Here is a 27,399-nt window from a genome sequence, read left to right as displayed (position 1 = left end):
TTATCTACGTCACTATATCCTAATTTAGTCCTGCCCAAAAAAACAGAGAAACTCTTGTCCTCAAAAAACAGTTTTACCCTCAAACTCCACAGTTCATCTCTGTATGGTTAGCAATCTTTTCACATGTTTTCAAGAACCATATTCTAACATTTATTATGTTTTCAATAAAACCTTGTGTTTCACTTTACAAAGACTTTAAATTGGTCAATTGGTTAATGATCGGCAGCTCATCAGTCTGGGACTTCCTTATCATTATACATCATGTAAGCCTACTGGGTTTTCCTTTTTTTCGACATGAAGCGGTGCGGTTCAGTTTCCACCTGCTTCCACTTCTGATTACAAGCCAGTCTTGTATTTAAAGGGATAGTTCAGGCTCTTTGACATGCAGTTGTGTGAGGTAAGGTTGCACTAAGTTGGTACAGTGTTATCTGTATAGTGGTTTGGACACTTACATGTTCACCTGAATGAATCAGAAAGTGGTGTAATACTCTGTGGCTGTGTTCGAATACAGACGTAGAACAACTGAAAAAATGGAGTGCCAAAGGAAAATTTGAAATCATGTGCAAATAAGCATTTTTCCAAAAATGTTGAGCAGTGTTGTTGCTTTTTCATACTATTTTGCCATTACCATTTTTTCATACCAGGGTGGCGGTATCTGCATGGACAGGCCCTACTGGGTGAGCAGCAACACATTCTATCTGATCAAGGTGAACACACCTGCTTTGGTTCACAACAAAGCAACATGTCTGTTTGAAGCTCAATAGACAGTGATGGGTGTGTGCAGGGTGCCTCATTTTCCTCAGGGTGTTTGGGCCACACACACACACACACACACACACACACACACACACACACACACACACACACACACACACACACACACACACACACACACACACACACACACACACACACACACACAGAGACACACACAACTTCTGCAACTTCTGTTGTATACTGTCCTTCTCTCCACTTCCTACCCCTCTCTATATATTTTCTTCTCCTCTTTTCTTCCTCCTCTTCCTCTTTTCCTCCCTCCTGCTCCTTGAACCCTCAGCCTGCTTCAGCCTGTGGTCCTGCTCTTCCTCCAACTGTAATACATTAGGAGGCTTAACATTCCTGCTGTAAGCCACTGCAATGCAGACCCAACCTACTGAGCTTTTCTGTCCTGGTCCGCAGCCCCTCCAGCTTGTGCTGTCTTGCATGTAATTTCCTGTTTGCCTTAAGACTCCTTCACCATCCCAATAATGGACTCCAACATGCATACCACGCACACAGATTGAAGTTGTGAGTCTGCTCTACAGGTATACACACACTCACTCAGGATCATTTTGGAGACCAACTCGTACAGTTTACACGGACAATGTCTTAAATGTCATGTTTCATATAGTATTATGTTCTGTAGATACTGGTAGTTTGCACCAATGAAGTTCACAATTTCCATCAAATTACTTTTTTTTTTTTTTAAAAGCATTCGACCCAGGCTCCAGCCCACCCACATTACTCACTGTCCCACACAAAACGCATAAAAACATATACACTCACATAAACTTGGTTTCTAGATGACATGTGTGTAAGTGTGCTTAATCTGTCCTCTGATTGCAATGGATTTTTTAAAAAGACTAAACTTTTTTGGAAGACAATTTTTTATTTGTATATCCCATTTTTACAATCAGTTTGTCTCAAAGGACTTTACACAGCATCATAACAACATCCTCTGTCCTTAGACCCTCACATCCACTGAGGAAAAACAAGAAAAAACACAGGAGAAGCTGAGGGTGAGAGACAGGAGGGATCCCTCCCCCAGGACGGGCAGAAGTGACATAGATGCAGTGTTGGGGAAACTTAAACTCCATGTACAGTAGTTGAACTACATAGCTTAACTACAATTTGCTGTAACTTGCATGGGCTTCAGGCTGCTGTTATGTCAAGAAAACACTGTGCATGTCATGCCATTCTCATTCTCTGACTACACAAGGAACAATATTCACATTTTCAAGCAGGAAAGTATGACATAGTTAAAGGGACAGTCTAGGCAAAAATAATATTTGCATGTACAGTGTAAACCCCCCTAAAATAAAACAGGAAGTGATATAAAAGACACCTTAAAGTGGGAAACTTGATGAGACAGAACTGACACTAGGGCCTGCCCCTAAGTCTCTGTGGAGCACAACCACACACACCATCACACAGCAGCAGTGAGCCACTAATATTCCTGGGTAACACTTTATTATAAGTACATGCATAGGCATATAGGCATTAGTTAAGCATTGATAAATGCTGAATTCTTCATTTATAAGGCATACATACTCATTAGTATGTGGTTTATAAATACAGTGCGTGCTTAACCCTAACCCTGAGTCAAACATTTCTTCAAACTGTGTTTATAAACTACATACCAATGAGTATTCATGTGTTATAAATGATGAATTCAGTAGATTTAATGCTTAAGCCCCAGTGTGTAACTTATTTGGCTTTTTATTAGCAAAAATCAAATATTGCTTTCATAAATACGTATTTCACTGCAGTCAAATCACACCTGCATAAAAATGAAAGCTTTCTGGTACCTTAGAATGAGTTGTTACAAGTCGTTACAAATACATAAGTGGGCGACGCACCAAACCGAGGCTGCCATGTTGCATCGCCATTTTTTACGTTCAGTGGCAGCGTGACCGTAGGTAACCATAGAAACTCAGCGGAGCTGTCGGCTCGGGGAGAAAGTTTTCCAGGTAGCTCCTGTTAAAACTGTCACCACTGTGTAGTGTGAGGAAGGACGGAGGCACTGGTGTTGCATTCAGGTGCAGTCACGCAGACGGCCGTCGGCAAACCAACCGGATGTCATTTTACGCAACGAGAGAAAGACGGTAAAACATGGGTCAGGTAAACAATACGACATCACCATGACAACATATTGTCACGCCTGTATTGTTTTGCCTCGTGCTGGCGGACCACTTGTTTACATAGACGCTTGTTTATCCTGTTACATGCAGCGTCTGTCTGACATCTACCCGATTTCACGTGAATGCAACATCAAGAATACGTTCCGATATGCAACCGCACCGCTAGATGGGGGTAATTCCTACATATTATACCTTTAACTAATGCTTACTGTAATAGTGTGTACTTATTATAAAATGTTACCATATTCCTGTATTTCTGCCTTTGACTGAGCTGCTCTACCAATCAAACTTTGTCATCAAAATCTATACTGTAGTACAAATTCATTCAGGAGTATTTGTACCATGCATTACATGGATGTTTTTGCTTTAAAAACAATGTGCATCTAACCCTATTATAAACAATCATGCTCTCTTGTCCTTGCTCTTTGACGGTCAAAGCTCAAAAATACATGCTGTGCCCACTGATACATTTTCACCAATGTTTGCCTTGTGTTTAGTCTAAAAATTATTGATTTATATAATTTTATTTCATCTAATAAAAAATATGCTATTCACATGTTAAATACTTAAGCACAAAATGTTTCATGGGGTACTATGGGGGAAATCTGGCCATCCTAGCGGTAGCCTATCCCCAGTGCCCATGTATGAGTGACTCTTACAGAGACAGACACAGACAGATTTTTTATTTAAATTCAAACTAGGTCAGCACATACAGGTCAGGCAAAGAAATCCAAGGGGCTAGGGAAAAGGTCAACACATACATACACTAGTCACAGAGAAAATTTTGGTGTGCACACAGGTGCAACATGTTGGGTGCAGCGTCAGCAATCACAGCAGCAGGAAGTGAAAATCTAAATTGAGAGGGAAAGGTTAGACACACCAAAAAAGAAAAAAAGGAAGTGAAAAATAAACTTGAAGAATTCATATATTTACATCTTGAACCATAGCATGTCACACAACTGTTGTGTATGTGATGATATCTTTTTGTGTGTGTCAATAACACAAAATATAAGTTGTAAAAAAAAATAACCCTTGAAAAAATAACAGGCTTTCAGACTGTTCCAGGATAATGAACCAGTGCCCACTATGATGGACATTATTTAGGCTAACAACCAGTTTGAAATCAATTCTAATTAAGAGATGGATGATTTCTGACAGTGAGACTGGAACCCTTTGGGATACTAGCAAGACAACGTGTAAGTGGGAGTCAGAGGAGCAGTGAGACTCATTCATTAGTTTTGAATTGTTTTGCTCCATGGTACATGGCTACAGAGGAATAGGACTGAGATGATCACAACTTGATTCCTATGATTTCTCTGTGCAGTGTGTGTCTGCACTTCAACAGACTTTGTTATTGTGTTACATTGTAGGAGTCAAGTCAGTTGTCAAGAAAGTAAATGTGTTTGCATATTTGTAAGGAGTTGTGTTCATATTCCTTCACACAGGAACACACACACACACACACACACACACACACACACACGCACACGCACACACGCACACACACACACACACACACACACACACACACACACACACACACACACACACACACACCGGCTGCAGCAGCAGGAGCAGCTTTTGTTTAAAACCTCCCAGACGCCTCTAATTGGCTGGTATTTATACAGGGGAGCAGAGTGCACGCAGCGTTGTTTTCACATGGGATTAACCCCAGTCCAATCCCAACACATTTCACAGAGAAAACCACAACACTCTCATTGCATCCCACCAGCCTCTTTACCCAATCTGACCAGTCTCATTTGGTTCAATGTGTCTTAGCTGCTGGTCTTCTGGCAGGCAGCAGGTCTGAAGCTGTGGTGTACATCAACTCTAATACTAATGACAGCCTGTATTTTACATGTTACTGTGTGGCTGAGAATATTATGAAAATCTAAATAGGTCACTATATACTGTCAAAATGTATAACAATTTGCATATTATGATGCATAAACATTTGTGTTTTTTACTGCAGACGGTACTGTAGAAAATGTATTTCATGGCCCCAATAGCTAAATAAAAACATTATACCCGGGGCACACCCAGAAGATTACTGGGATCAATACTTTGACAAATATATAGGGGGTTTGGAAAGGGGGTGTCCGTAGCTAATATTATTCATATTAAATCCATAACTCCATTTTCCGCAAATATGTATAGTACTATCCACCATAAAGAATGATTAATCATACTAAAGACAAGGCACAGAATGAGGAAATAATAGTTTGTTTGATAAGACATTAAACTGGTGGTTAACCAAAAATATAAATTGGGGAATACGGCTCCACATATTCTGAGTTGTGACGCCAAGAATGTATGTGAAAGTGCTTAGTACCAGAATATATGTCAAGTGAAGTCAAACTTTACACACATTTAGCCTTCTGAAGTTTTCCAAAGTGCTGTACAGTGCTGTATACAAGAAATGTGAACACATGACATGAAATAAAACAAAAAGCAAGAAAAACATCCTCAACCTGAGTGCATTGAATCTTTGCAGTTTAATGGTAAAAAGATCTGTACATCATACGCGTAGCAGTGAAAAATCCCAGTGGAAGCATCAGGAAGAGGATAGGGCCCAGAATGGACCCTAGGGGAACCCCAGCAGTGGTTTGTGTGCGTGTAACTGAAGTATTCAGTTTTTGCCGAGGTGACTTCTCATATAGCCTTTATATACCATGTCAACATCCATCAATGAGTCTATACAACTGTGGCAAAGTGCTACATTAATTAAAATGAACAATGGTTGACTTAGTATTCCCACACCTATCTGTGGTGGTGAGGTTATTGCAAAAAAAAGAAAAGAAAAAAAGGTGTACTCACTGTGAGGCCAGGGCAGACGGGAGTGAACAAACCCTGCAATTCATTAAAAACTATGACTACACTTTCTGCCCATGTAGGAGTGGGAAACACACAGGTGATATACTGGCACACCAGGTCAGACACAAGTCACTTATTAGCTACATGTGTGCTTCATACAACCTTGATGTGTTCAAATGGTGACATATGTGTTTCCCCATGAACAGATATTGCCATCATCAGAACAGTATATTCTATTTGGAATAGATCTGTTGAGAGTTTTCTCTGTGTCTTGGAGATCTTCTTACTCACCTCTGCACCAGGGCTCCATCCCTTAGCAGCCTAGAGATGCATGTGTGCTAAAATAATATAAAACAGATTCAGACGTTACAGAGATGCATGTGTGCTAAAAGAATATAAAACAGATTCAGACGTTACAATAAATTTGTTTGAAATCTTACAAAAATCCCTTTAAAGCGAAGTAGCTTAAAAACTGAAAAACAACAATCAAAAAAATCAACAAAACAAATACGAGGAAAAAGGGTAAAATGTTGACTTTATAGCTCATGTTACTGGCAAGCTAAACTGATGTTGGTTTGACTAGCATAACGTTAACCTAATGGATGGGACCCACTATGTCTGCCACATTGTGTTGGAAGTTCAGGGTAACATTATTGTACCTTTTTGTCTACAACCTGTTCTGCTCCCACATGTGGCCGCCTATATCCCTCCATCAAGAAGGACCAAAAACCACCCAGTTAGTGATGCACTCTGTACCTCTGCTAAGAGGCTGAAATGAAGGCATCAATGTAGATCACATGCCAGATGTTCATGTTATGCTCAGCAGGGTTTGCATCACCTTTATATTTGTGTGGGCATACAGGTTTCAGGGTTTGACAAGTCCTGCCTGCCAGTCAGTTAAGTGACATTCTCTTAAGTTTAATAAAAACACATGTTGCCTGCGCCGTTGTGTAGGGGAGAAAGGTGGTGATAATTCTCGGGGCCCAGTGCCCAGTAGGGCCCACAAAAAACCCCAGTAGTCTAATATTTCTATGACTTATTCTGCATAAGACCCTGACCAATACTCATAATAATGCTTTACAAAACAAAGTAGGCTAAATGAAAAATGTAGTCTAAGAAAAAAAAAGTGGAGAAGTCAGGTCACTTTAGTATTCTTTCAGGGGGCCCAGAATTCCTAGCAACGGCCCTGCATGTTGCCAGTGTGATTTCTGACTCGCACACCATCATGGAAGGATCTACAATTAAGTATTTCCCTCCTTCCAGATCTCACCCCATCTGCTACATCTTCTGGTGGGCTCATATAACGCCTCATGCATTATATCCTCTCCTAGGCAAATGTTGTGGAGCATTGTATAGGCAGAGAGGTGGGACTGGCCCCTGGACTGACTCCCTATATGTTATGTATGATGAAGGCTGAAGAAAGGGGGGGGGGGGTTGACATGCAGGATAGGGCCACTCAATGGTGGTGGATAGTGCTCAGTTTTGAATCAGCAGCGCGAGATGCATGAGATTTGTTGCGAGATGTTCTTCCGTGTTTACATCATAAATCCAATGGTTTACAAACGAACGAACATCTCGCTGCAAATTTTGGGTGAAGTATCCCACCTTCTAACCACATCCCTCTCTGTGATCATCCATACTCTCATCCCTCCATCCTTCCCTCCCTCCCCCACCCTCTCTATTCAACCAGTGCGTACCCTTCCATATCTCATTCAAGGTACTGTCTGGGGGACATGGAACCAGCTCAGGTGGAAACCATGCTGAGACGGATCCCCCACTCTTAGTCTTACTCTGTCGGTCTTCATCACATCCTCCCAGACCAGCAGCACAGACATCAACCTTCCTTCGCCTTCACCCCTCTGTTGGGCGGCACGGTGGCACAGTGGTTAGCACTGTTGCCTCACAGCAAGAAGGTCCTTGGGCCTTTCTGTGTGGAGTTTGCATGTTCTCCCCGTGTCTGCGTGGGTTTCCTCCGGGTGCTCCGGTTTCCCCCACCACTAAAAACATGTCGGCTAGGTTAATCCTCAACACTTATATTCCATCCATTAATGTTTAAATGGCACATTGGTCCAGCATGGTCCTTGCTAGTGAACAGTGGCTTAAGACAATGCTTGCCAGAGCCATGCAAAAGAAGGAAAATAAGGTAAGCCTTAGTTCAAACAAAGACAAAAGAACATTTTAGCTAACAGTCTGTTATTTAACATGTGTGCGCTTGCCTTAACCAACAAACTATCAATTAAAATGTGCCATAGAATCGTGTTAGCGTCATTATATTTTGTGTATATGTGAAAAGAAAAATACTAAACTTAATTGGTGCCACGTGTTATGTCCACCTCAGTAATGTACAAAATAAAATGAACAAATTGTGGAAATCTGCCATTATCTGAAAATGTGGCCAAGCATTCAGTGCCACTTGCCACAATGATTTCTGTCCATAACTACACAACAGATGCTTTGTGTTACACCTGCTCCACATAAATCTTTTCCTTTTGGTTTGATATCCTGGTGAATGGTTTTGTGTCTACGTATCTTGTGTTCTGTTTGGCTCTGTTTTTTGAGTGGTGGTTAGGGGAACACATTTCATTTATTGCAACAACCTCCAGTTGATTTGTAGTTGAATTCTCCTGCTGTGGTTTGTCCCATTACTGCTGCTATACAGTCTGAGACACCACAGCTGGCCTGTGTCGTCACAGTTTGTATTGTGTCTGTCTGGCTAACATATCCATGCTGTTCTGACGCTGATATCCGTACATGGGAAAACACACATATTTCCCCATTTCAACACATCTGTCCAAATTATGGCATCAAGATTGTATGAAGCACACATGTAGCTAATGAGTGACTTGGCCTGTCAGTATAATCACCTGTGTGTTTCCCACTCCTACATGAGCGGACACACATGTGGTCACAGTATTTAAGGACGTGTAGCCTCCGTTCACTACCTTGTGGTCTGGCTTCACGGTGAGTACACAGCATGAGTCTGTTCATTTTTGTTTCATTCCTACACAAGGAAAAATCCTCATGGAACTTCCTCAACAGATGTTGCAGATGTGGTGTTTGGGTCTGTTGAGCTTCCTTGCTGCAACATCATTTGGTAAGTTAACTTTAGTCTTTTTCAGAAATGACCAACTAAATGAATATTATATTTAAACCTCTGAGTTCTTTCAGGTTGGTTTCGATGAGGTTTACACTAGAACTATTCAGGCTAATGTTGAATGTGGATAATGGAATTGTGTAAACAGGGTGTTAACATGTGCCACATTTGTGACCTATTTTGCTTTATTATATTTGTGTAAAGTTATCAGAAATATAAAAAACAAGATACCAGCATTCAATGTTAAAGTAAAATGTACTGATACTAAGTCAGTTAAGAGCAGTTGTATAAAATAAATATGCAGTCAATCAAACAACATGACATTCATCGTGATCTGAGTCGAATGATTTGATGACAAAACTACATTTCTTTCAGCTGTGGATGAATCTTTAAACTTGTTAGTGTAAACAGTCCTCTCAAAGGTCTAAAGGACTAAATAAGTATACGCTGTCTTATAGGCTAATTCCATTTGAATTTCTGGTTCTTACTACATGATGGCCTCCTGTTAAAAGAAAATTTCAGAACTGGACAAATTAAATGAATAACATGTTTATTTGGGTTCACAGTGTAACCTTGACAGTAGAGAGCTTGTTTCCATTTTGGTCTATCAGATAGATAAGCTATCTGCTACTGTTACATAAGAGTCAGCTTTTATTTCTTTCATAACAATCTGTGAGGAAAAGTTTCAGCCCATGAAGTTTAAGAACTTCATGATTATCAAAGTCAATATATTAGATTTGAGTTGTCTTTAATAAGTGTTTATTATAGTGGTATGTTCTGTTTGACTTACAGCGGCTGAGGTCTGCTATGGTGATCTGGACTGCTTTGACGACCAGGCTCCCTGGGGGGGCACTGTCCAGAGACCAGCTAATATCCTGCCCTGGGACCCTGAGCAGATCGGCACCCGCTTCCTCCTCTTCACCCAGAGTAACCGCTACTACCAGGTAAGGAGTGGAGTTGCTGCTTCATATAGATATATTTTGGTTAACTGAGTTTTGTACATTCATGTTATGCCAGAGGGGGCAGAGCAACAAACAGGGAATTCAGTTCTTTACAAAGATCACAACTTCATTTTTCCAAGAGGTGACTGCAGGACCACATTAGCTTCAGAGTAATTTAAACCCAGTTCTCCAGAATCCTTTTCATTTTCACATCTAGATGTGAATCCCATCCCCAGCATGTTTCTGTCAAGAACACAGAGACTGGCGGGCACAAATGCAGGCAGGCAAACAGTAGGCAGTTATCAAGGTTGTTTATTCGGTCCAAGGGTCAAAAATCCAAAAAGGCAGTCAGCCGGGCAAAGGTACAAAATTGGCAGACTATGACTCCGAAACTAGGGACAAAAAATGGTCAGACACAGGGATACTCTCTATAATCAAACGCAAGACAATCTGACACTGACACACTGGGGAGCGCTGGTTACATAGACACAGGAGGGAAGGGATAACGAGACACAGGTGAAACACATTAGGGTGGGGACAGGTAATCACACCGGAAACAGGAGACAAGACTATCAAAATAAAACAGGAAACTGGCACATGACAGACCCTGACAGTTCCCAGTTACTAGCTACTCCTGGTCACTGTGTGGCACCAGTGTCTCTCTTTATCAGCCCTGGCAGCAGAGACACCCTATTGTATATTCTGTTAGCCAGGCTTGGGGAATAATAGATTACATGTTTAGCATTCCAAAAAGTAGCTGTATTCTGTTATTGTACAGCACAGAGCTCTGCGGTGGTGGCTAGTGCATTTAGGAGACTGTACCAAAAATGATCAATAAACGAGTGGAGGTTGCAATGTGTCTATCACACAAGGTAGCATTTATTTATTTATTTATCTATTTATTTGATTTCCATTAAGGAGAGATGGTAATGTTTTTCTGTATTTTTTTTTTTCATCTTTTTCGTTCATAGAATAGGCTGAACGGATGACAGTACGTGGGCATTTCCACATGTTATAAACAAAACTAAAATGTCAGTGGATTAAATCATTTCTGATGTGAAAATACTGAATAGAATTTAGACAGAATGAAGAAGATGGTTCAGTGTCAGATCCCCCTCCTCTTTCCCTGTCCTGCTCCTGTGCTGTTGGACACATTTAGATTGGTGGAAAACTCAGCTAAATGGTTAGAAAACATGTGTGTGTTTGCATGCGTGTGTGTGCATGTGTGTGTGTGCATGTGTATGTGTGTTTTCAGTGAGCCTGATCATTTGGCTCATGAGTCTTACATACACTAAACTTTTGTCCTTCCTCAGTTATCTAAATATGTGATCACTGACCAGTGTTCTCACTGATTTACAATTTATTATTGAAACCATCAGGAGATCAATCCTGACAACATCCATGCCTCCAACTACAAAGGGCTGAGGAAGACTCGCTTCGTCATTCCCGGTTATCTGGAAAAAGGAGATGAGGACTGGCCACAGGACATGTGTCAGGTAGGAAGTCATGTTATACCTTCTATAACAGTGATGGAAGTGTCATCCAGATGTTTCATAAAATAATAACCACAATAAAAATGTAATTCCTAAAATAATTTAAATTCCCATTCAAACTCTGAGCTCTGAATGGCTGCACGTACACAAGCCAATCACTGTCTTATATGATGATGGAGACCTTATATTATTGTAAAGCACCAAGTGAATGCGTACATTTCATGCCTCAAAGGATATCAAAAATATAGATAAAAGCTTCAAGCAAGGCAGAGCTGTTGGGACATTCTCACCAAGAGAGCAACAGGTCGTATTGAAGTTTTTAGACACAAACTCCAACATCCCCCTGCAGCATAACTTTTAATTTCATACTTTTTAGTCATAGTCACTTTAATTAATTAACTTACTTTATTGTAATCATGTTTAAATGTATTTTATTCTGCTCCCTTATTGTTACTTTTCTTGTGTTTGTCTCAGTTTTCTGAAGTTATATTTATTTTTCTCATTGTCAGCTTTCTAATTTTCTTTTTATCTCATCAGTTGTCCATGACTTTGCTGTATGACCTGTATTTGAAGTGCCGACCAACCTAGAGTAACCCAGACTAACCTGTTGCTCTGTCCAGGTGATGGTGAAATGGGAGAACGTGAACTGTGTGGTTGTGGAGTGGAAAAACGGTGTGAAGACTCAGTACGCCCAGGCCGCCAATAACGTCAGGGTGGTGGGTGCCCAGACGGCCTCCATGGTCGCCTTCCTCATGGTAAACACAGCACTTCACTCACTGTCTGACACCAGTGTACTGTAACTGTAGGTGTAGGTCACAATTACAAAACAGCAGTCAAGTTCAATAATGAATTCCTTTCCCATTTATACACAGCAGTATGTGACACATTGTAGAGGAGACCCGGAGTATATTGAACACTTAAAGGAGACATATTCTGCCCCCTTTCCACAAATTAAAATGGTTCCCAGGTGTCTTAAAGACATGTCTGTGACATTCTTCGGTCAAAATCCCCCAAGGATCAAACATCACAGCTCTTTTCATCCTCTCAAAACAGCCCTGTTCAGAACGGCTGGTTTCAGTGCCTGTCCCTTTAAATGCAAATGAACCACTGCTTGCCCCGCCCCATCCCTTCTACTGGTACCACATAGGGGTGGGGTTATGCAAATTTGAATCCTAGTTACATCACTGGGAGACAACTGAGGGAACAGCTTGTAAAACCACATGGATTTCAACCTAGGGAGCCTGAAAATTATAGATAGATTTTTCTGTCAATTCCCACATTTTGGGGACCGGAAGGCAAGGCAAACACCCAAATATATGTTAAAGACCCTTCAAAAAGTGATATTTCCATAATATGTCCCCTTTAAAACTAGTCACACATCTGTTATTAAATGGTGTAGCTGTCATCTCTGCAGCTCAAACGGGAAATGATTGGTTCAGTCTCAAGCACAAGGAGTAATATGTTACAGTCCAGGTTTATTGTGTCATACTATGACATAAGGATTATGAGAAAAATGTGATATTTTAAGCCTTTCGTTCAAAATTAAAATGAGGGTAAATGTGTGTGTTTGTATGTAGACATACTATAAATATGTGGAAATACGATTAATGATTCCTAATTTGTTCCTGATTTCCTGATTAGAGACACTGGTGTTCGATCTGCACTTCAGCTCTTTGGAAGTATGACTGAGTGGTGGTATCTTTGATTCAAATGTGCAGGTTAAATACAAGCAGAAAGCTGAAAAGTTCCACATTATTGGACACAGCCTTGGAGCTCACGCTGCAGGAGATGTTGGGAACAGGATCGCCGGCCTTGCTCGTATCACAGGTAAACCTGCTGCAGCACACACCTGACACCTGTTAGCTGACGTTTGACCCTCATGTGAATGAAGGTTAACGTACATAACTTTAGTTGCACACGCTACATTAAATAAGCTATCACGCTGACCTGATTCAGTTACCTTTCCTTCAGGTGATCTGATGACAAATTGGTCAACACACTCAGTATGCATCGAGGACTCATTTAAAGGGACATTGTGTAACTTCTCCTGTTATCTATTCACGAAAATCGATTATTTGGTTCAAAAGTCTGTTTTTCATTCATCAGTAATCCCCCCCATCAACAAACTGAAGTGTTCCTTTCAGCTCTGAATTAGCCGTTCATATCATTCATATCTACATGGAGCGGGTAAGCTCGGTGCTGGCTGCCATGTCATGTCGCCATGTTTTTACGTTCAGTGGCAGCGTGACGGTAGGAAACCACGGAAACTCAGTGGAGACACCGGAGCTGTCGGCTCAGGTCGAGGTGGCGTCTGTGAAAAGTCACCGCGGTAACGCAGTGAGGAGGAATGGAGCGTTACACTGATGCTGCATTCACCTGCAGTCAGGCAGACGGCCGTCGGTAACAAACCAGATGTCATTTTAGTCACAGAAGTGAAGAGAAAGCCGGTAAAACGTGGGTCAGGTAAACAATACGACATCGCCATGACAACATACTGTGACGTGTATTGTTTTGCCTCATGCTGACGGACCACTTGTTTACATAGAGGCTTGTTTATGCTGTTACGTGCAGCAGCTGTTGTCCGTCTGCCATCTGCCCAATTTCACGTGAATGCAGCATGAAAAATACGATTGAGTTGCTTGCGATACACAACCACAACACTAGATGGGAGTAATTCCTACACAATGTACCTTTAAGGTCCAGTCACTCAGACCATATTCAGAGATGGTCTGGACGACATATTTATATTTTCAAATGGATAGAAAATAACGGCCGTGGGCGGCACGGTGGTGCAGTGGTTAGCACTGTCACCTCACAGCAAGAGGGTTCTGGGTTCGAACCCGCCGGCCGGCTGGAGCCCTTCTGTGTGGAGTTTGCATGTTCTCCCCGTGCATGCGCATGCGTGGGTTCTCTCCGGGTACTCCGGCTTCCTCCCACAGTCCAAAGACATGCAGGTTAGGTTAATTGGTGACTCTGATTTGCCCATAGGTGTGAATGAGAGTGTGAATGGTTGTCTGTCTATATATGTTAGCCCTGCGATAGACTGGCGACCTGTCCAGGATGTACCCCGCCTCTCGCCCAAAGTCAGCTGAGATAGGCTCCAGCTCACCCGTGACCCTAGTGCAGGATAAGCGGTATAGAAAATGAATAAAAAATAATTTCATCTTGATAACTGTGCCTGAACAAACCTATTTGTTGATTGGCTAAAAACAACAATGTATTTGTCTATTTGCATATAGAATGGGGAAGTGAAATCTAATCACAATCAGGGCACATATGATAACACATTGTGAAGCAGGTGTGACCACACTAGATACCAAGAGCTGACCACTGTGATTGGATCACACAATACACATGTTAATCCCAGGTGTGAACAGGACCAGAAGATTACATGGGATTCCCCAGGTTCACCAAGTGGCAGGACTTTTCTAATCATTGTCCATGTGTGGGGGTTAGTGCCTGTATGTATTATGAATAGGTGGAGAGATAGTTTGTCCATTCAGAGAACCTGGGTTGTGTATGTAATCTTCAGATATGTTGTAGATATATAACTGTGTCTAGTAGGACAGGGAACCCAGTAGTGAACAGATTACATGAAGAACAGATGGTGAAAGCAATTCCACGCTTCACACTTTTGCAACACCCTGGAAAACGGTGGCTTTCACTCCACATCTGTTTTTATTTATTCCAGTTTTCAGTTGGCTCATTTTTCTTTTTAAAACATACATATATGCTTGTACATTAGATTAAAGCAGAAGTAAGCGATATTTTTGTGTTAATATAAGTCTTAAATAGTTATATCTTCCGACAGCAATCACTTACATAGAGTGTTTGGTCTGAAACACGGGTCTGTCAGTCACTCTGCTCTGCTCTGAGCCGAGGAGAAAACTTTTTTCGTATCCTACAAGTTTTATCCAATGAGGAGAGAGAACGGCATGAAGGGCTGTGTGTGCAGCCAAGGGATGCGCCTGAATGTGATGACGTAGGGACGAGGACCAATAGATCCATGACGAGGGCGGGGGCTGCTAACTCCATCGGCTGACAAGACGTTATGGTGCGTTCAAGGCAGCCCGTAACTCGTGTTTTTCCGACCTGTGAAGTCGTACCAGTTCGATCTGGTACGAGTTCACGGGTCGGAAGTTACGAGTGGCCGTTATAGTGAGGTAAAACAGGTCAGAAAAACACGAGTGGGTTGCCTGGAACGCTACAAAGTCGTAAGTCGTGACTTGAAGCTGTAATTTACGGTTTCAAAAGCCTGCCTGGAACGCAGCATTAGCCAAAACGACCGGATCGCTTACTTCTGCTTTAATGGGTGAAATACGACAATGTAATCAGACAACATTCTGCACATACTGACCCGCTCTGACTGATCAATGTGCAGCGTTGACGATTTGAAGAGCACTTGGATTTTGCTCATTTTAAATTTGTATGTTTTTGTTATTCCTGTCTCATGTCTATGTTGGCATCTCATCTTTCAGACAGACAGATGTTTGTGTGATTTAACACCATTGTCTCTCTGTGAAGGACTGGACCCAACTGAACCTTACTTCCAGGACACTGACGCCTCTGTGCGTCTGGACACCAGTGATGCTGCCTTTGTGGACGTCATTCACACCGATGCTCTTCCTTTTGACTCCAAACTTGGTACATACAGTACAGTAGGCAATATCACTGCTGAACACAGTGAATAAGATCAATGTGATGATTATTCATGGTACTTTCTAACACTCTGGTCCATAGTAGTTTACTGTAACTTGTAGGAGTTAATTAGTTGTAGTAATATTATGTGTTCTTACAATAGTTCCAGCCATTTTCACTGACACTGCCTAATAGAAATAGAATATATGTTTTTTTTTTAAATTAAGTAATGATGAGATAAAATAATCATAATAGGACTGAGGTGGCATGATTTCTGTTTGAATCCTCTCAGGTCTGGGGATGTCACAGTCTGTGGGCCACATTGACTTTTATCCCAACGGAGGTGGACTGATGCCTGGCTGCTCTGCTAACAAAGGCAAACCCTCTGACCTGGATGCTTTCTGGGAAGGTGAGAACACCTGCGAAACACAAATGAACTCTAATAGACAAAGTTGAGAAGCAACAATCACATGCCAGTCCCACTTTTTCAGACACCCATTCTTCACCTAACACAGCTTCCCATTCGGTCAAGTCAGCTGTTTGGATTTCTTTTCATTGTTGTGTCTAGTTGAACGATGATTGAAACGTATGCAGGTGCATCTCTATAAATTAGAACATCATGAAAGAAAGTTAATTTCTTTCAGTAGTTCAATTCAAATAAAGTGAACCTCATAGATTTATTATTGAAATATTCCATGCCTCCATTTCTTTAAATTGTAATGATTATGCCTTACATTTAATGAAAACCCCAAATTCAGTATCGCAAGACTGCTGATCTCCATCATATTCTACTTTATTGAGATTCACCAGTATAGGCAATTATTTTTCCATTTATGTCCATGTGATCTGGACCTGTACTGACAATCTACAGCTTTTTATTTAGAAAATCAGTTGAAAAACATCACATTTGAATCATATTGTAAAGGGAAAAAAAGAACAATTGTACCACTTTTTTTTAAGTTGCAACAGCCCGACGACATCCATATAACACTCAGTCTTTGAAAATACATTCCTATGTTACTAGTTGGTATCTTGATTAGGTTTAATGGCTTTGCTTTTGCAAATAAGAGACAGGCACTATTTCGTTTCTCTGTGGCCACGTGGATCTTATCTCAGCTCACATCCATGAGTGTTATCTAAAAGCAATGGTGTCCTCTCATGGTGTCTATGGGAATTGCATCTTTTTTCCCTCCATTCAGCTTCATAAGGATTGATAGTGTCACCAGACAGCTGACGTCTTAGATGTTTATTGTTCAGTGTCAACAAGTGAATTTGCAAAGCTCATGGCAGACAGTAAACTAACCAGGCAGAGCATCAGACATGACGTATAGAAACACCAGGATCAATGAAACAGTCATTCATAATACGTCCTCATATATTTGAAGCTGATTGGTGTTAATCCTGTCAGTTGTTCAGCTCTGTAGGATCCGTCATGAGAGTAAAATAAACTCAGCACATGAGGTGGCCATTGATCATTCTGGCCCACACTACACATCAAATGTTTACAAGTCTGCAGGCTTCACCAGAGCCACTCCTCCTATACATAACACAATGACTCATACATCCTATTTTTCCAACCATCCTGCTTACAATGCAGACCCCCCCCCCCCTGTGGAATATTGGAGGTGTCCCAATGGAAAAATCGTAAAGAAACCCCTGGCAGAGTTATTTGTGCTGGTCCCATCTGAGCAAATATTTTCAAAATGAATGACGACGGCCTTCTTTTGAAATGTGCTGCTGAGTAGCAAGGCTCAAGTGGCAGCATTGGTGCCATGCCTGGGTCAGGGGTGGGGGGCGGGGGATGTTGGCACAGCTGAATATGCCACTTTTGATCCTATAGATAAGAGAGGGAGAGTGGGAGCCAGGGCTGCATAGCTGGAGTTCTTGGAGCGCCTGGTGTTTGCCCTATACTGGAAGAGAAAACAACACAAGTCATGACCTCTTTCTATGTCTGTCTCTAACCAGCTCTGCCTCTGTCTCTGTCTCACATTCTTACTCTTACTCTAAGATTGTTTTATGGCGCTGACCAGTGGCGGCCGGTCAATAGGGGGCGCTAGGGCGCCGCCCCCATCAAAATTTCAGGAAAAAAAGTGTAGACACAGTAAACATAAATATAATAAAAAGTAATTACCATATCTGTTCAGTGTTCACTCATACAATGGGTTTTACTTTGAAATTCGTAAGCCTTTCCATTCCATATTGGGTTTATTCTGGGTTGTTTCATACATTTCAATAGCGAGGGGCGCCGGCCTAATGAGTGTGTATGTGGGCTCTTAAACTTTTGGCTTCCATGTGACTTCATGCTGGTCTCTAATTGGTCACTTCAAGATTCTCCTCCGGGCGCAGCTCTCTGCGCCCGTGGCCAATCAGCGCGTTTGGGTCATTTTTTCATCCAATCGGATTGATTCATGATACCTGACCTGTCAATCAAAGTCACTCCTCTGGCAGCGGCGACGTGCCTGTCACTCAAACAGCTACAGACTCACCCGCGTGCACCGTTAATATAATACATCCATGGCGTGCACACGGAGCAGACAGAAAACAACAACAAGACAGGAGACAATGGCGGCCGCAGCAAAAGAAAAATCTGTTGTTTCAGGTTATGTTCAGAGTTTCATCCTAAAATCGGCTATAAAGGCGCCGCTGTTTCACTATTTAGCCTAACTAATTTTCAGCTGCGTCACCTTTACTTTGAAAGTCCAGTGGGGCTAGATCAGAACGGAGCGTTTGTACGGAGGGAGAGATCAGCTGATCCGCTGCTGACTGCTGTTTACTGCTGGATGTGAAGTTAGCAATGCTCTTTATTTATCTTATTTATCTGACGCCCCCCCAATTTATTTTAGCACCAGCCGCCACTGGCGCTGACTGACTAAACTCTCATCTCTTTCTGCCCACAGAGATGTTTGATATGTGACCTACAGTATACTGTATGTCCCTACATCAAGAGTGCCATTGCCACACATGATACTTGTATATTTATAACATATATACAAATTCTGGATAGATGAAGATATAAGCTAATAACACAGATACAGACAAGCAAACATAAAGAAATATACATAATACCCATGGTAAAATGTCTAATGTAGTGTACAAATCAAATAAATATATATAGTGAATTTTTATATGATGTAACATGTTGCAACCACATGTTAACAATAGCTACATAATCAACACAGCAAATTTGTTAAAACAACATAAAAATAATGAAAAATGCACATGTACGATTTTCAATGTAAACATTTCTATTCCGATTCAGGGAAAGTAGTATATCAGACATCTTATCTGTATATAATATCAGCATAATTATGTAATATATTATGTAATGTAAAATAAGCAACATACATAACCATTTGAATGGCAAACATGAGTCAATATAGAAAATAAATGCTCCACTCTCTTATAGGTTTCATATTTTATTTGACTATATGTTCTTTTATCTAATAATATATATGTCAAAGATAGAAATCCAACATTATGAACATATGTTTTTGTTTTATCTTTTGTAGAAATCTGTGCTGATTCTCAAAATAGTGATGTAGTAGTTCTAAATATAACTCTCCCCATCCAGCTGACGGCCTCTCACTGACCCAAGTCAGAGGGTCATCACTTCATATTTAGCAGAGACTGGAGCCATGTAACATCACTCACATCTCTTCTCTTATTCCTCCTCTCTTACGCTCCCTCTCTCTTCTCCCTCCCTCTGTCATCACCTGATCTAACCTTTTCCCAGGTACCGTGAAGTTTGATGCCTGCAACCACGTCCGAGCCCACCAGTACTACAGCGAGAGCATCGTTAAACCCCAAGGCTTTGTGGGATATCCCTGCTCTGATGAGAAGAGTTTTGCTGCTGTAAGTCTTTGGTTCCCCTATGCAATATCTGTAACAGGCAGCAATGGAAATACATTATTATATAATTAACATAGAGTAACTTCCCTTCAGTAAATGGAACATTCCACAAAGTAATAGGTTTTTTGTTTTTGGCAACGCAGTGGGTTTAGATCATTCTAAATGCTAATACAGCATCAAAACTCTCTTTATCATTAAAACTTACAGTGATAAAAATAAGAAAATATATACTGTAAATATTCAATGTTATTAATTAATTAATATTAAGTGTCTTCATTTAAATGTTACATCTAATCAGGAAGTGACATAGGAACTGTGCATGTGAATGTGAATGTGAAATACAGCAGGTGGAACTATTGTGACACAGTGACTATATTGCTAGCTGGTTACATGCTAAAACTAACCGGCAAATAGGAAGGTCTGCTAACTGACTGGATGGGTTAAAGATGTATCCAGGTCTCAAACCTCTAAACATGTTACCTCACAGTGCACCTGTCATTGGCAGGCACAACATATTTGATGATATGTATTTTTCTTAATGGACACTGCATTACAGTAACTGATGTTTCCACTTGGAATATTGTACATATATTTTTTGAAATACATGTAGGATGTAAAATCCTCTATGAAACCTAGTAGAAAATTTGACAATTTCATATACTGACACCTATGTCTGCCCCATATAAATATGTACAGTCACCTATATCTGCTGATATTGTAGACGTGCATTAGTAAAATTCCTTTGGCTTGGATGTGGCCCAAATGAACAGCAAAGATGTGGCCCATTTACAGTGAATGGCCCAAGTACAGTACAGGCCAAAAGTTTGGACACACTCAATGCATTTCCTTTATTTTCATGACTATTTACATTGTAGATTCTCACTGAAATTCCACTAATGAACCCTGACAAGGCACACCTGTGAAGTGAAAACCATTTTCAGGTCAGGTTCACCTCTTGAAGCTCATCAAGAGAATGCCAAGAGTGTGCAAAGCAGTAATCAGAGCAAAGGGTGGCTACTTTGAAGAAACTAGAATTGGTGGGGGCAGAGATAGAGGAGGAGGAGGAAGAAGGAGAGGAAGAAGAAAGAGAAGACAAAGAAGAAAAGACATGTTTTCAGTTATTTCACACTTTTTTGTTAATTCCACATTTGTTCATTCATAGTTTTGGTGCCTTCAGTGAGAATAAAGGAAACACATTGAATGAGAAGGTGTGTCCAAACTTTTGGCCTGTACTGTATATGAAAGCTATGTTTGAACCATAACATAGCCAGACCTCTAACTGTACCAACTGCAAACAGATCATACTGTATGGCTTATGGCTGGGCCTCATAAAGCATGCCTGTGCGGTTGAGTTCTGGTAAAGCCTAATGGCTCTTATGTGGCTGACAGACCAAAATCCAGACTTTACCCAGAAGCTAAACTAATATACAAGCCTTTGATCTGGCCCACTTTCATAAGTGAATGATGGACCACATCTTCTTCATCTAAGGTATATTAGCCTTAACTGAACCATAACAAAACCAGACTTCTACCAGGAGTAAACTAAATTTAAATAATTATATGGCTCATACCTCAGTCACATACGGAATACGTGTGCCTCAGTTCTGTTGAATCATTGTGGCCCACATATGGCTGACAGAATGAAACTGGTTCTCAATCATTTTTTTCACCAAATCAAAGATTTGGCCCAAAAGTGCAGAATGGGATATTCTCATATAGACTGCAGTCATATCTATGGAAAGTTAGGTGGATTTGTAATGAAAGATATTGATTGTAGTTTCTATTGCAGCTCTAATGGTAGGGGCCATAGATGAGGGATAAGCAGTGGTTTTAAAAAGTGCCTCAGGACTATGAAATGGGCTTAGACGTGGGAGGGGGGGGGGGGGGGTTCTGGAGAAGAGGCCCATCTCTACCCAGCATGTGTATGGGATTGCCACCTGTTGCTGTGGTATGACACCGATATGGCTATGAACCATTTCTTCAGTTTTGAAGTCGGTTCGGCAAAGTCGGATTTTTGTTGCAGCAGACAGGGCGACGTAACTGGGCTTCCCTTGTGCCCTCCATGGGTGGGGGCGGGGGCCGGGGGGAGCTTGTATCTGCAGCTGTTGGTGCTAATGACAGTTTATCCCTGCTTTGGACACATGTCCCGATCAAAAAAAGGTCCTGGAAGCGCCAAGCATGACCTCATATGACTACGTCCCTGTTGAGAGATGACAGCACCTCCTTGTCGTTCACCTCGTAAACGCTTTCTGGTGTTGTTCCTGTAGCCATAGCTGACAGCCACAAACTCAGCTGGTTCCCACACACTAACTCACTGCACGGCCATCATTTTTAACACGGCACAGTTGCAACGCCGTGAAGGACTTGCAGGAGGAAAGGCCTTTCAGATTGGTCACTGCTTCCAGACTGTTCACTGACAGGAGAAGACTCTTACACTCCATCAGTCAATGAGCTCATCCTTCACACTTGCTATGCCCTTGTCTTCACAGGGAAAGTGTTTCCCATGTACAGACGGCAAGTGTCCTATGATGGGCCACAACGCTGACAGGTTCACCGTGACTGATGGAAGTTCAAAGACAAAGTACTTCCTCAACACGGGCAGTTCAATGCCTTTCGGCCGTAAGTATCCTGCTCAGGTAAAAATAACAGCGTGACTTGCACATTGAAACTTTTTCATATCATTACCACTCTGTGGGCTGGAAACATTCTCCACTTCAACAGGCTCATCGTGAATCCCTTCAGTTGACTTTGAGAACAGTCTGAAATGCATGGACCTTCTCTATCTTGGCTCTAACTTAAATTTTCAATCCTTATTTACATAAGATAAGTCATTTCACATCTTTAGACTAATAGAATACAGCACATGCTAACATGGCCTGCTGGGCTTGTAGCGCCACATTATGTAATAACGCTGCATTTTGTAATAATGTAATACATTTTCACCTCATGATGTAGTAACACCGCATTTTGTCAAATATGCCACATTTTTCTTTAAAGTATATTTTTTGGGGCTTTTTCGCCTTTAATGGATAGGATAATGTAGAGAGAGACAGGAAATGGGAGGCAGAGAGGGGGGGAATGACACGCTCCGATAGGACCGCTCGACGCGGTATTCGAACCGGGGCCGCCTGCAGTGAGGACTATACGCAATATGTAATAAACATTTTGTAATAAGTTGTTACAATATGCACCAAATTATTACATTTTCTATATAAAAAAAAGTGTAACACTCACATTTTGTAATAACTAATGCAATATGTAACAACTTATTACAAAATGCAGCAAAGTTTATTACCTATTGCGTTTAAGAATTTATTTTCACACCTTTATTAGATAGAACAGTTGAGAGAGATGGGAAATGGGGAGGCAGAGAGAGGGGGAATGACATGCAGGAAAGGGCTGCCCTATGCGGGATTCGGACCGGGGCCGCTTGCAGCGAGGACTGTAGCCTGCTTAACCTCCTGCGTGCGCCACTCGACGCCCCATTGCATTGAAGAATTTTATCACAAAATGTGTCAGAGTATTACAAAATGCAGCGTTATTACATCATGAGGTGAAAGTTTATTACATTATTATACTATAATGCAAATTTATTAGATAATGTGGCATTACAGGGCTATTGATAAGCAGTGGGTAAACAGTACATGCTTGTTTTACTTATCATCCATCCACTGCAACCTCCTCCTGATACTCTCTGCCACTTAACTAAGGGTCATAAACCCCTGCACAGATGACCTCTGGGCTCTTTTTTTTTTTACTGAAGGATAGTGGCCTGTAGTGAATTCGGATTCACTTCCATTGTTATTGCTTCTTGGTCCCAAGGAAATGTCAAATTTGTGAATCGAAGATAAATCTCAAGAGCAAAGTTGTTTCCTGGTAAGACTGACCATGAAGATACGGTTCATGCACACTTAAAGAAAATCTGTAGAAAAGATCAACGGTATTTGTTTCAAGGTTTCACTATGCTGGTAGCAATATTTCCTGTCTTCTCTGATAAGACGGATTTATCAAGACACTCCACCAGAACTATGGTGAAATCATGAGACTGATAACTGTTTGTTTCGGTCTATCAACCTTCATCATCGTGATTTTGCTGTGGGGATCTGCTCCTAGCACCATCCTTTTTCAGGAGAATGTGTGTGTTGATTAAACCTTGATAACCATTCGTTCCCCTTTCTAGGTTACAGCTACAAAGTGACAGTGGTCATTGATGGTCCCAGCTGGCCTAACCCAGGCTTCATGTACGTGGCACTCGCTGGAGACAGTGACAGCACCCAGGAGTACCAGCTGCATGTGTAAGAATGTCACCTATACTGTTGTGTGGAAGTCAGCGCAGGGTTGTAGCGTTCCTCCTGTGTTCCTCCTCTCAACAAAGTGTTTATCTGTGGGGACTTTTCTCCAGGGGAACTCTGATGCCTGGATGGACCTATGAGCTGCTGATGGATGCTGAGGTGGACGTGGGTGATGTGACAGAGGTGAAGTTCCGCTGGAATAACCACATCTTCAATCCACTGAAACCCAGATATGGAGCAGCAAAGGTGGAGCTGCTGAGAGGAAAAGACAAGAAGATGTAAGTTTGTCTTCTCTGCCATGATGAGTGTCAGTTCGCTTTCTGTATGTCTTCATGTGGGATGAAAGAAAAGACAGATCTTGTTCAGAGTCAGCCATTTTCTCACAAATACAGGTTCTATATAATGTCAGTGGTTTTTAACTCAAACTGACAGTTGTTTTTCCCCACAGGAGAAAATGAAAAATACAAAAATTACAGTTTATAATAGAATAGCAGGAGTGATGACAGACAACTGAAATTATAGGGAGTAGTTTTGATTAAATATGATCAAAGTCCAAGAACAGATTTAAAGCAACAGGTTTTAATGAAAATCTTACAGCAATTCTCATCCCAAAAAACAAGGAATTATTATTATTATTATTATTTGTAGTAGTAGTAGTATTGTTAATAATAATAATAATAATAATAATAATAATAATAATAATAATATCTCAGTCACATTTGATTTTCTCTCCATTGATGATTGTAATACACCCTAGTGGTGTGAAGTGAAGTGTGAATGAAGAATCAAAAGGTGTGATGAGAATATTATTTCATATGAACCCACGAAAAGTAGGCTAACATTGAATGAAAATCAACTTGAAACAAAATGTTCTATTGAAACCAAACAAGTATATAAGTGGAAGCCCTCCCCCTTGTCACATATTAGCAAATTTGTCTTTTGAACAATGAAAAAATGTAAATCAATTTTTTTGGCCCACAAAAAGTCGAGTAGAATATGTTTGGGATCAGTCAGACCATAGAGAGGTTGAACTCCCTGTTAACATTATATTAGAAATTCAAATAGACATGTGTGGGGTTTGAAGCCACAAACAAAGCCTGAGGGTTGAGGGGAAAATGTAGAGCTGGGCTGTGTGTGGACCAGCTGAAGCCACTTGAGGGCAGTATGGGACTGCTGCTAGTGCCATCTAGTGGTGAGGGCAGCTGGGATAGGGCTGAGGTGATAATGGTGGAATACATCATGAAGATGAATCTGTTATTCTGTCATTGGTTGTCTCTTAGCTCCCAACAGGAATAAAATGTAATGACACTAATCCAGTGAATATAAGATTTATTCTTCAGTACCATATCGGTTCTTTAGAGGAGACTCAGCTTCCTGGATTAAAACTGACATTTAAAACAACATATTCATTTGACTCTTTGATTTACTGTCTTTCTCTTTATTCTTTTCTTCCTTCCTAGGTCCCTCTTCTGTGGCACGGAGAATGTGCGAGAGAACCAAGTCCAGTCTGTGCTTCCATGTAGCCAATAACAGTCATAATCACCATCTCATTAAGGGTATTTTTAATAATGATTTTGCATTCACATGCTTTTTATCTTTATTATCCCAAATAACTTTAACAAACTGTACTGGCAGAGCAACACTGTGAATCCTTTAAGACCAAAGATAAACAAATAAAAACAGAAACTAACAAAGTGTCCCAGATGTTGTTCTTCCATGTTATGATGATGATGATGATGATGATGATGATGATGATGATGATGATGATGATGATGATGATGTGGGTCAAACATATGACCCACATCATCTCAATCCTCAGTAGACCATCAGTGACAGATATGTCATCTTATGATAAAGGCCACTGAAACAAGCAGTGCAGTATAAGCTGAAGGTCTTGTCATTAAGTTCCAGCAATTAACCCTCTTTCAAAGTTAGACCTTACTCTTCCCATCGTGATCCAAAATATATATGCCACAGTGCATGATGGTAATTTATTCATGTTTGTCCTTAAATTCACCCTTCTGTGGCATAAAGCAGCAACATTTGACAAATCAATTCATCATTTGTTCTGTAAAATGTCTTTAGTGTCCTGCTTCATATGACTAGCGCTCCAAAAATAGTTTGAAAATGTCATTGTAATTCACAATGTTTTGATGAAAAGTGTGGGATAAGTGCAGAAGTTAACAATGTGTGAGCACTGCACAAGTCTGGGTGGCTACAAAATGAAATGGATCTTTTGTTGCAAATAATAAGAAAAAAAGGGGGCAGAGAGAAAAGAGAGAAAAGCCCCCCTTCCCAAGAAAAGAACCCACCCCAGTTTAGATTTTGAGTAACATAATAGGAATTTTCAGGAATGAATATACTGTAGACTTTTGTCCCATTTGTCTTGAGAAATCTGATAACCCAACTCCTCCTATAAAGCCTGCACATGAAGCTGCATTCAAATGTTGTAACACATCATAGATGTCTCTGCCTGCTTTGTCAAACAATCATCCAGTTTGTTCGCATTCAGATTGTATGTCTCACACAGTTCTTGGAAGGAGGCAAATATTCCATTTACAAGTCTTTTAACTCCCAGTCTTTTCATAAAGGGGATCTTTTCAGTTTAAGATTACAATCTCCACTCCATTCACATCTTGTTGGAGAATGAGAATTCGCATAAATTCACATCAAACCATCCCTGGTGAGTTTTCATAACCGCAATGTTATTACTGTCACTTGGACAAGCTGTAGTGTATGAGATACTTCACTGTTCCTCACTGCCAGTGTCTGTCAGGACAAGGACAGAAGATAAATGTTACCTTCATCAGTGTTGAAAGACATCAGGCTCCATTTGTGCATAGACAAATCAACAGTAAATTACATGGTGAGATCACTGCTTTCTTCTGCTCATTTGGATACGGAATGGTTCCGGACAAAATCTTGTCTAATGTGTCACGTATTTGTAATTCCAAAGGGCTGTTGCGCGTACGTGTATGTGATAGTGAAACAAGTTTGTGTGTGTGTTTGTGTGTACATGTGTGTCTGCAAAGCACTTATTAATCTGTCTGTGGCCTTTCGTTGCCTTATGAAGTCCTGATTGTGCGTCATTGTTTGGCTTCATTTATTAGAACACACACCCCATAATCATGCTTGTAAATACACGGCTTTAAAAAGGCGAGCTGCCATTTTCATCATGGCGCTAACAAAGTGCATCTGAAATCACTCTGACTTGCCTTGATCTGAGCCATCACTGGTCACACAATACCAATCAGAGGAAGAAATCCTCGGCTTCAAAGCTTCAAGCTCGACTACATTAATAATATTAATAAAACAGAAAATTGAATGTGTGGGCTAAGAGGTGTGGGGAGAAAGTGTCTTGAAATCCTCTAAAGACAT

At 40.9% G+C, this 27,399-nt stretch overlaps 2 protein-coding genes across 2 annotated transcripts in view; both read left to right on the top strand.

Moving 5' to 3' along the window:
* Positions 1–27,399, top strand: part of LOC146973858 (core histone macro-H2A.2-like) — a 248,522-nt gene that overhangs the window by 185,720 nt on the left and 35,403 nt on the right. The gene's annotated exons all lie outside the window — the stretch shown is intronic.
* LOC146973860 (inactive pancreatic lipase-related protein 1-like) lies at positions 8,660–25,715 on the top strand. The gene is made up of 13 exons (XM_085800837.1): positions 8,660–8,675; positions 8,754–8,808; positions 9,601–9,752; positions 11,129–11,245; positions 11,863–11,997; positions 12,961–13,069; positions 15,767–15,886; positions 16,173–16,289; positions 19,614–19,732; positions 22,219–22,348; positions 23,910–24,024; positions 24,132–24,299; positions 25,482–25,715. Exons 2-13 carry the CDS (start codon positions 8,754–8,756, stop codon positions 25,549–25,551), a joined length of 1,407 nt encoding a protein of 468 aa, XP_085656963.1. The 5' UTR covers positions 8,660–8,675; the 3' UTR covers positions 25,552–25,715.

Source organism: Trachurus japonicus, chromosome 15 (assembly GCF_045865225.1).
Source record: "Trachurus japonicus isolate A0001 chromosome 15, Traja_1.0".
Lineage (NCBI taxonomy): Eukaryota > Metazoa > Chordata > Actinopteri > Carangiformes > Carangidae > Trachurus > Trachurus japonicus.
This window is presented reverse-complemented; position numbering and strand designations above follow the sequence as displayed.

Excerpts from the sequence above, each read along its gene's own strand:
- LOC146973860 (XM_085800837.1), top strand. The coding sequence starts at position 8,754 with ATGTTGCAGATGTGGTGTTTGGGTCTGTTGAGCTTCCTTGCTGCAACA. Across the intron at positions 15,887-16,172 it reads TCCTTTTGACTCCAAACTTG|GTCTGGGGATGTCACAGTCT; the intron begins GTACATACAGTA and ends GAATCCTCTCAG. Across the intron at positions 24,025-24,131 it reads CAGGAGTACCAGCTGCATGT|GGGAACTCTGATGCCTGGAT; the intron begins GTAAGAATGTCA and ends ACTTTTCTCCAG.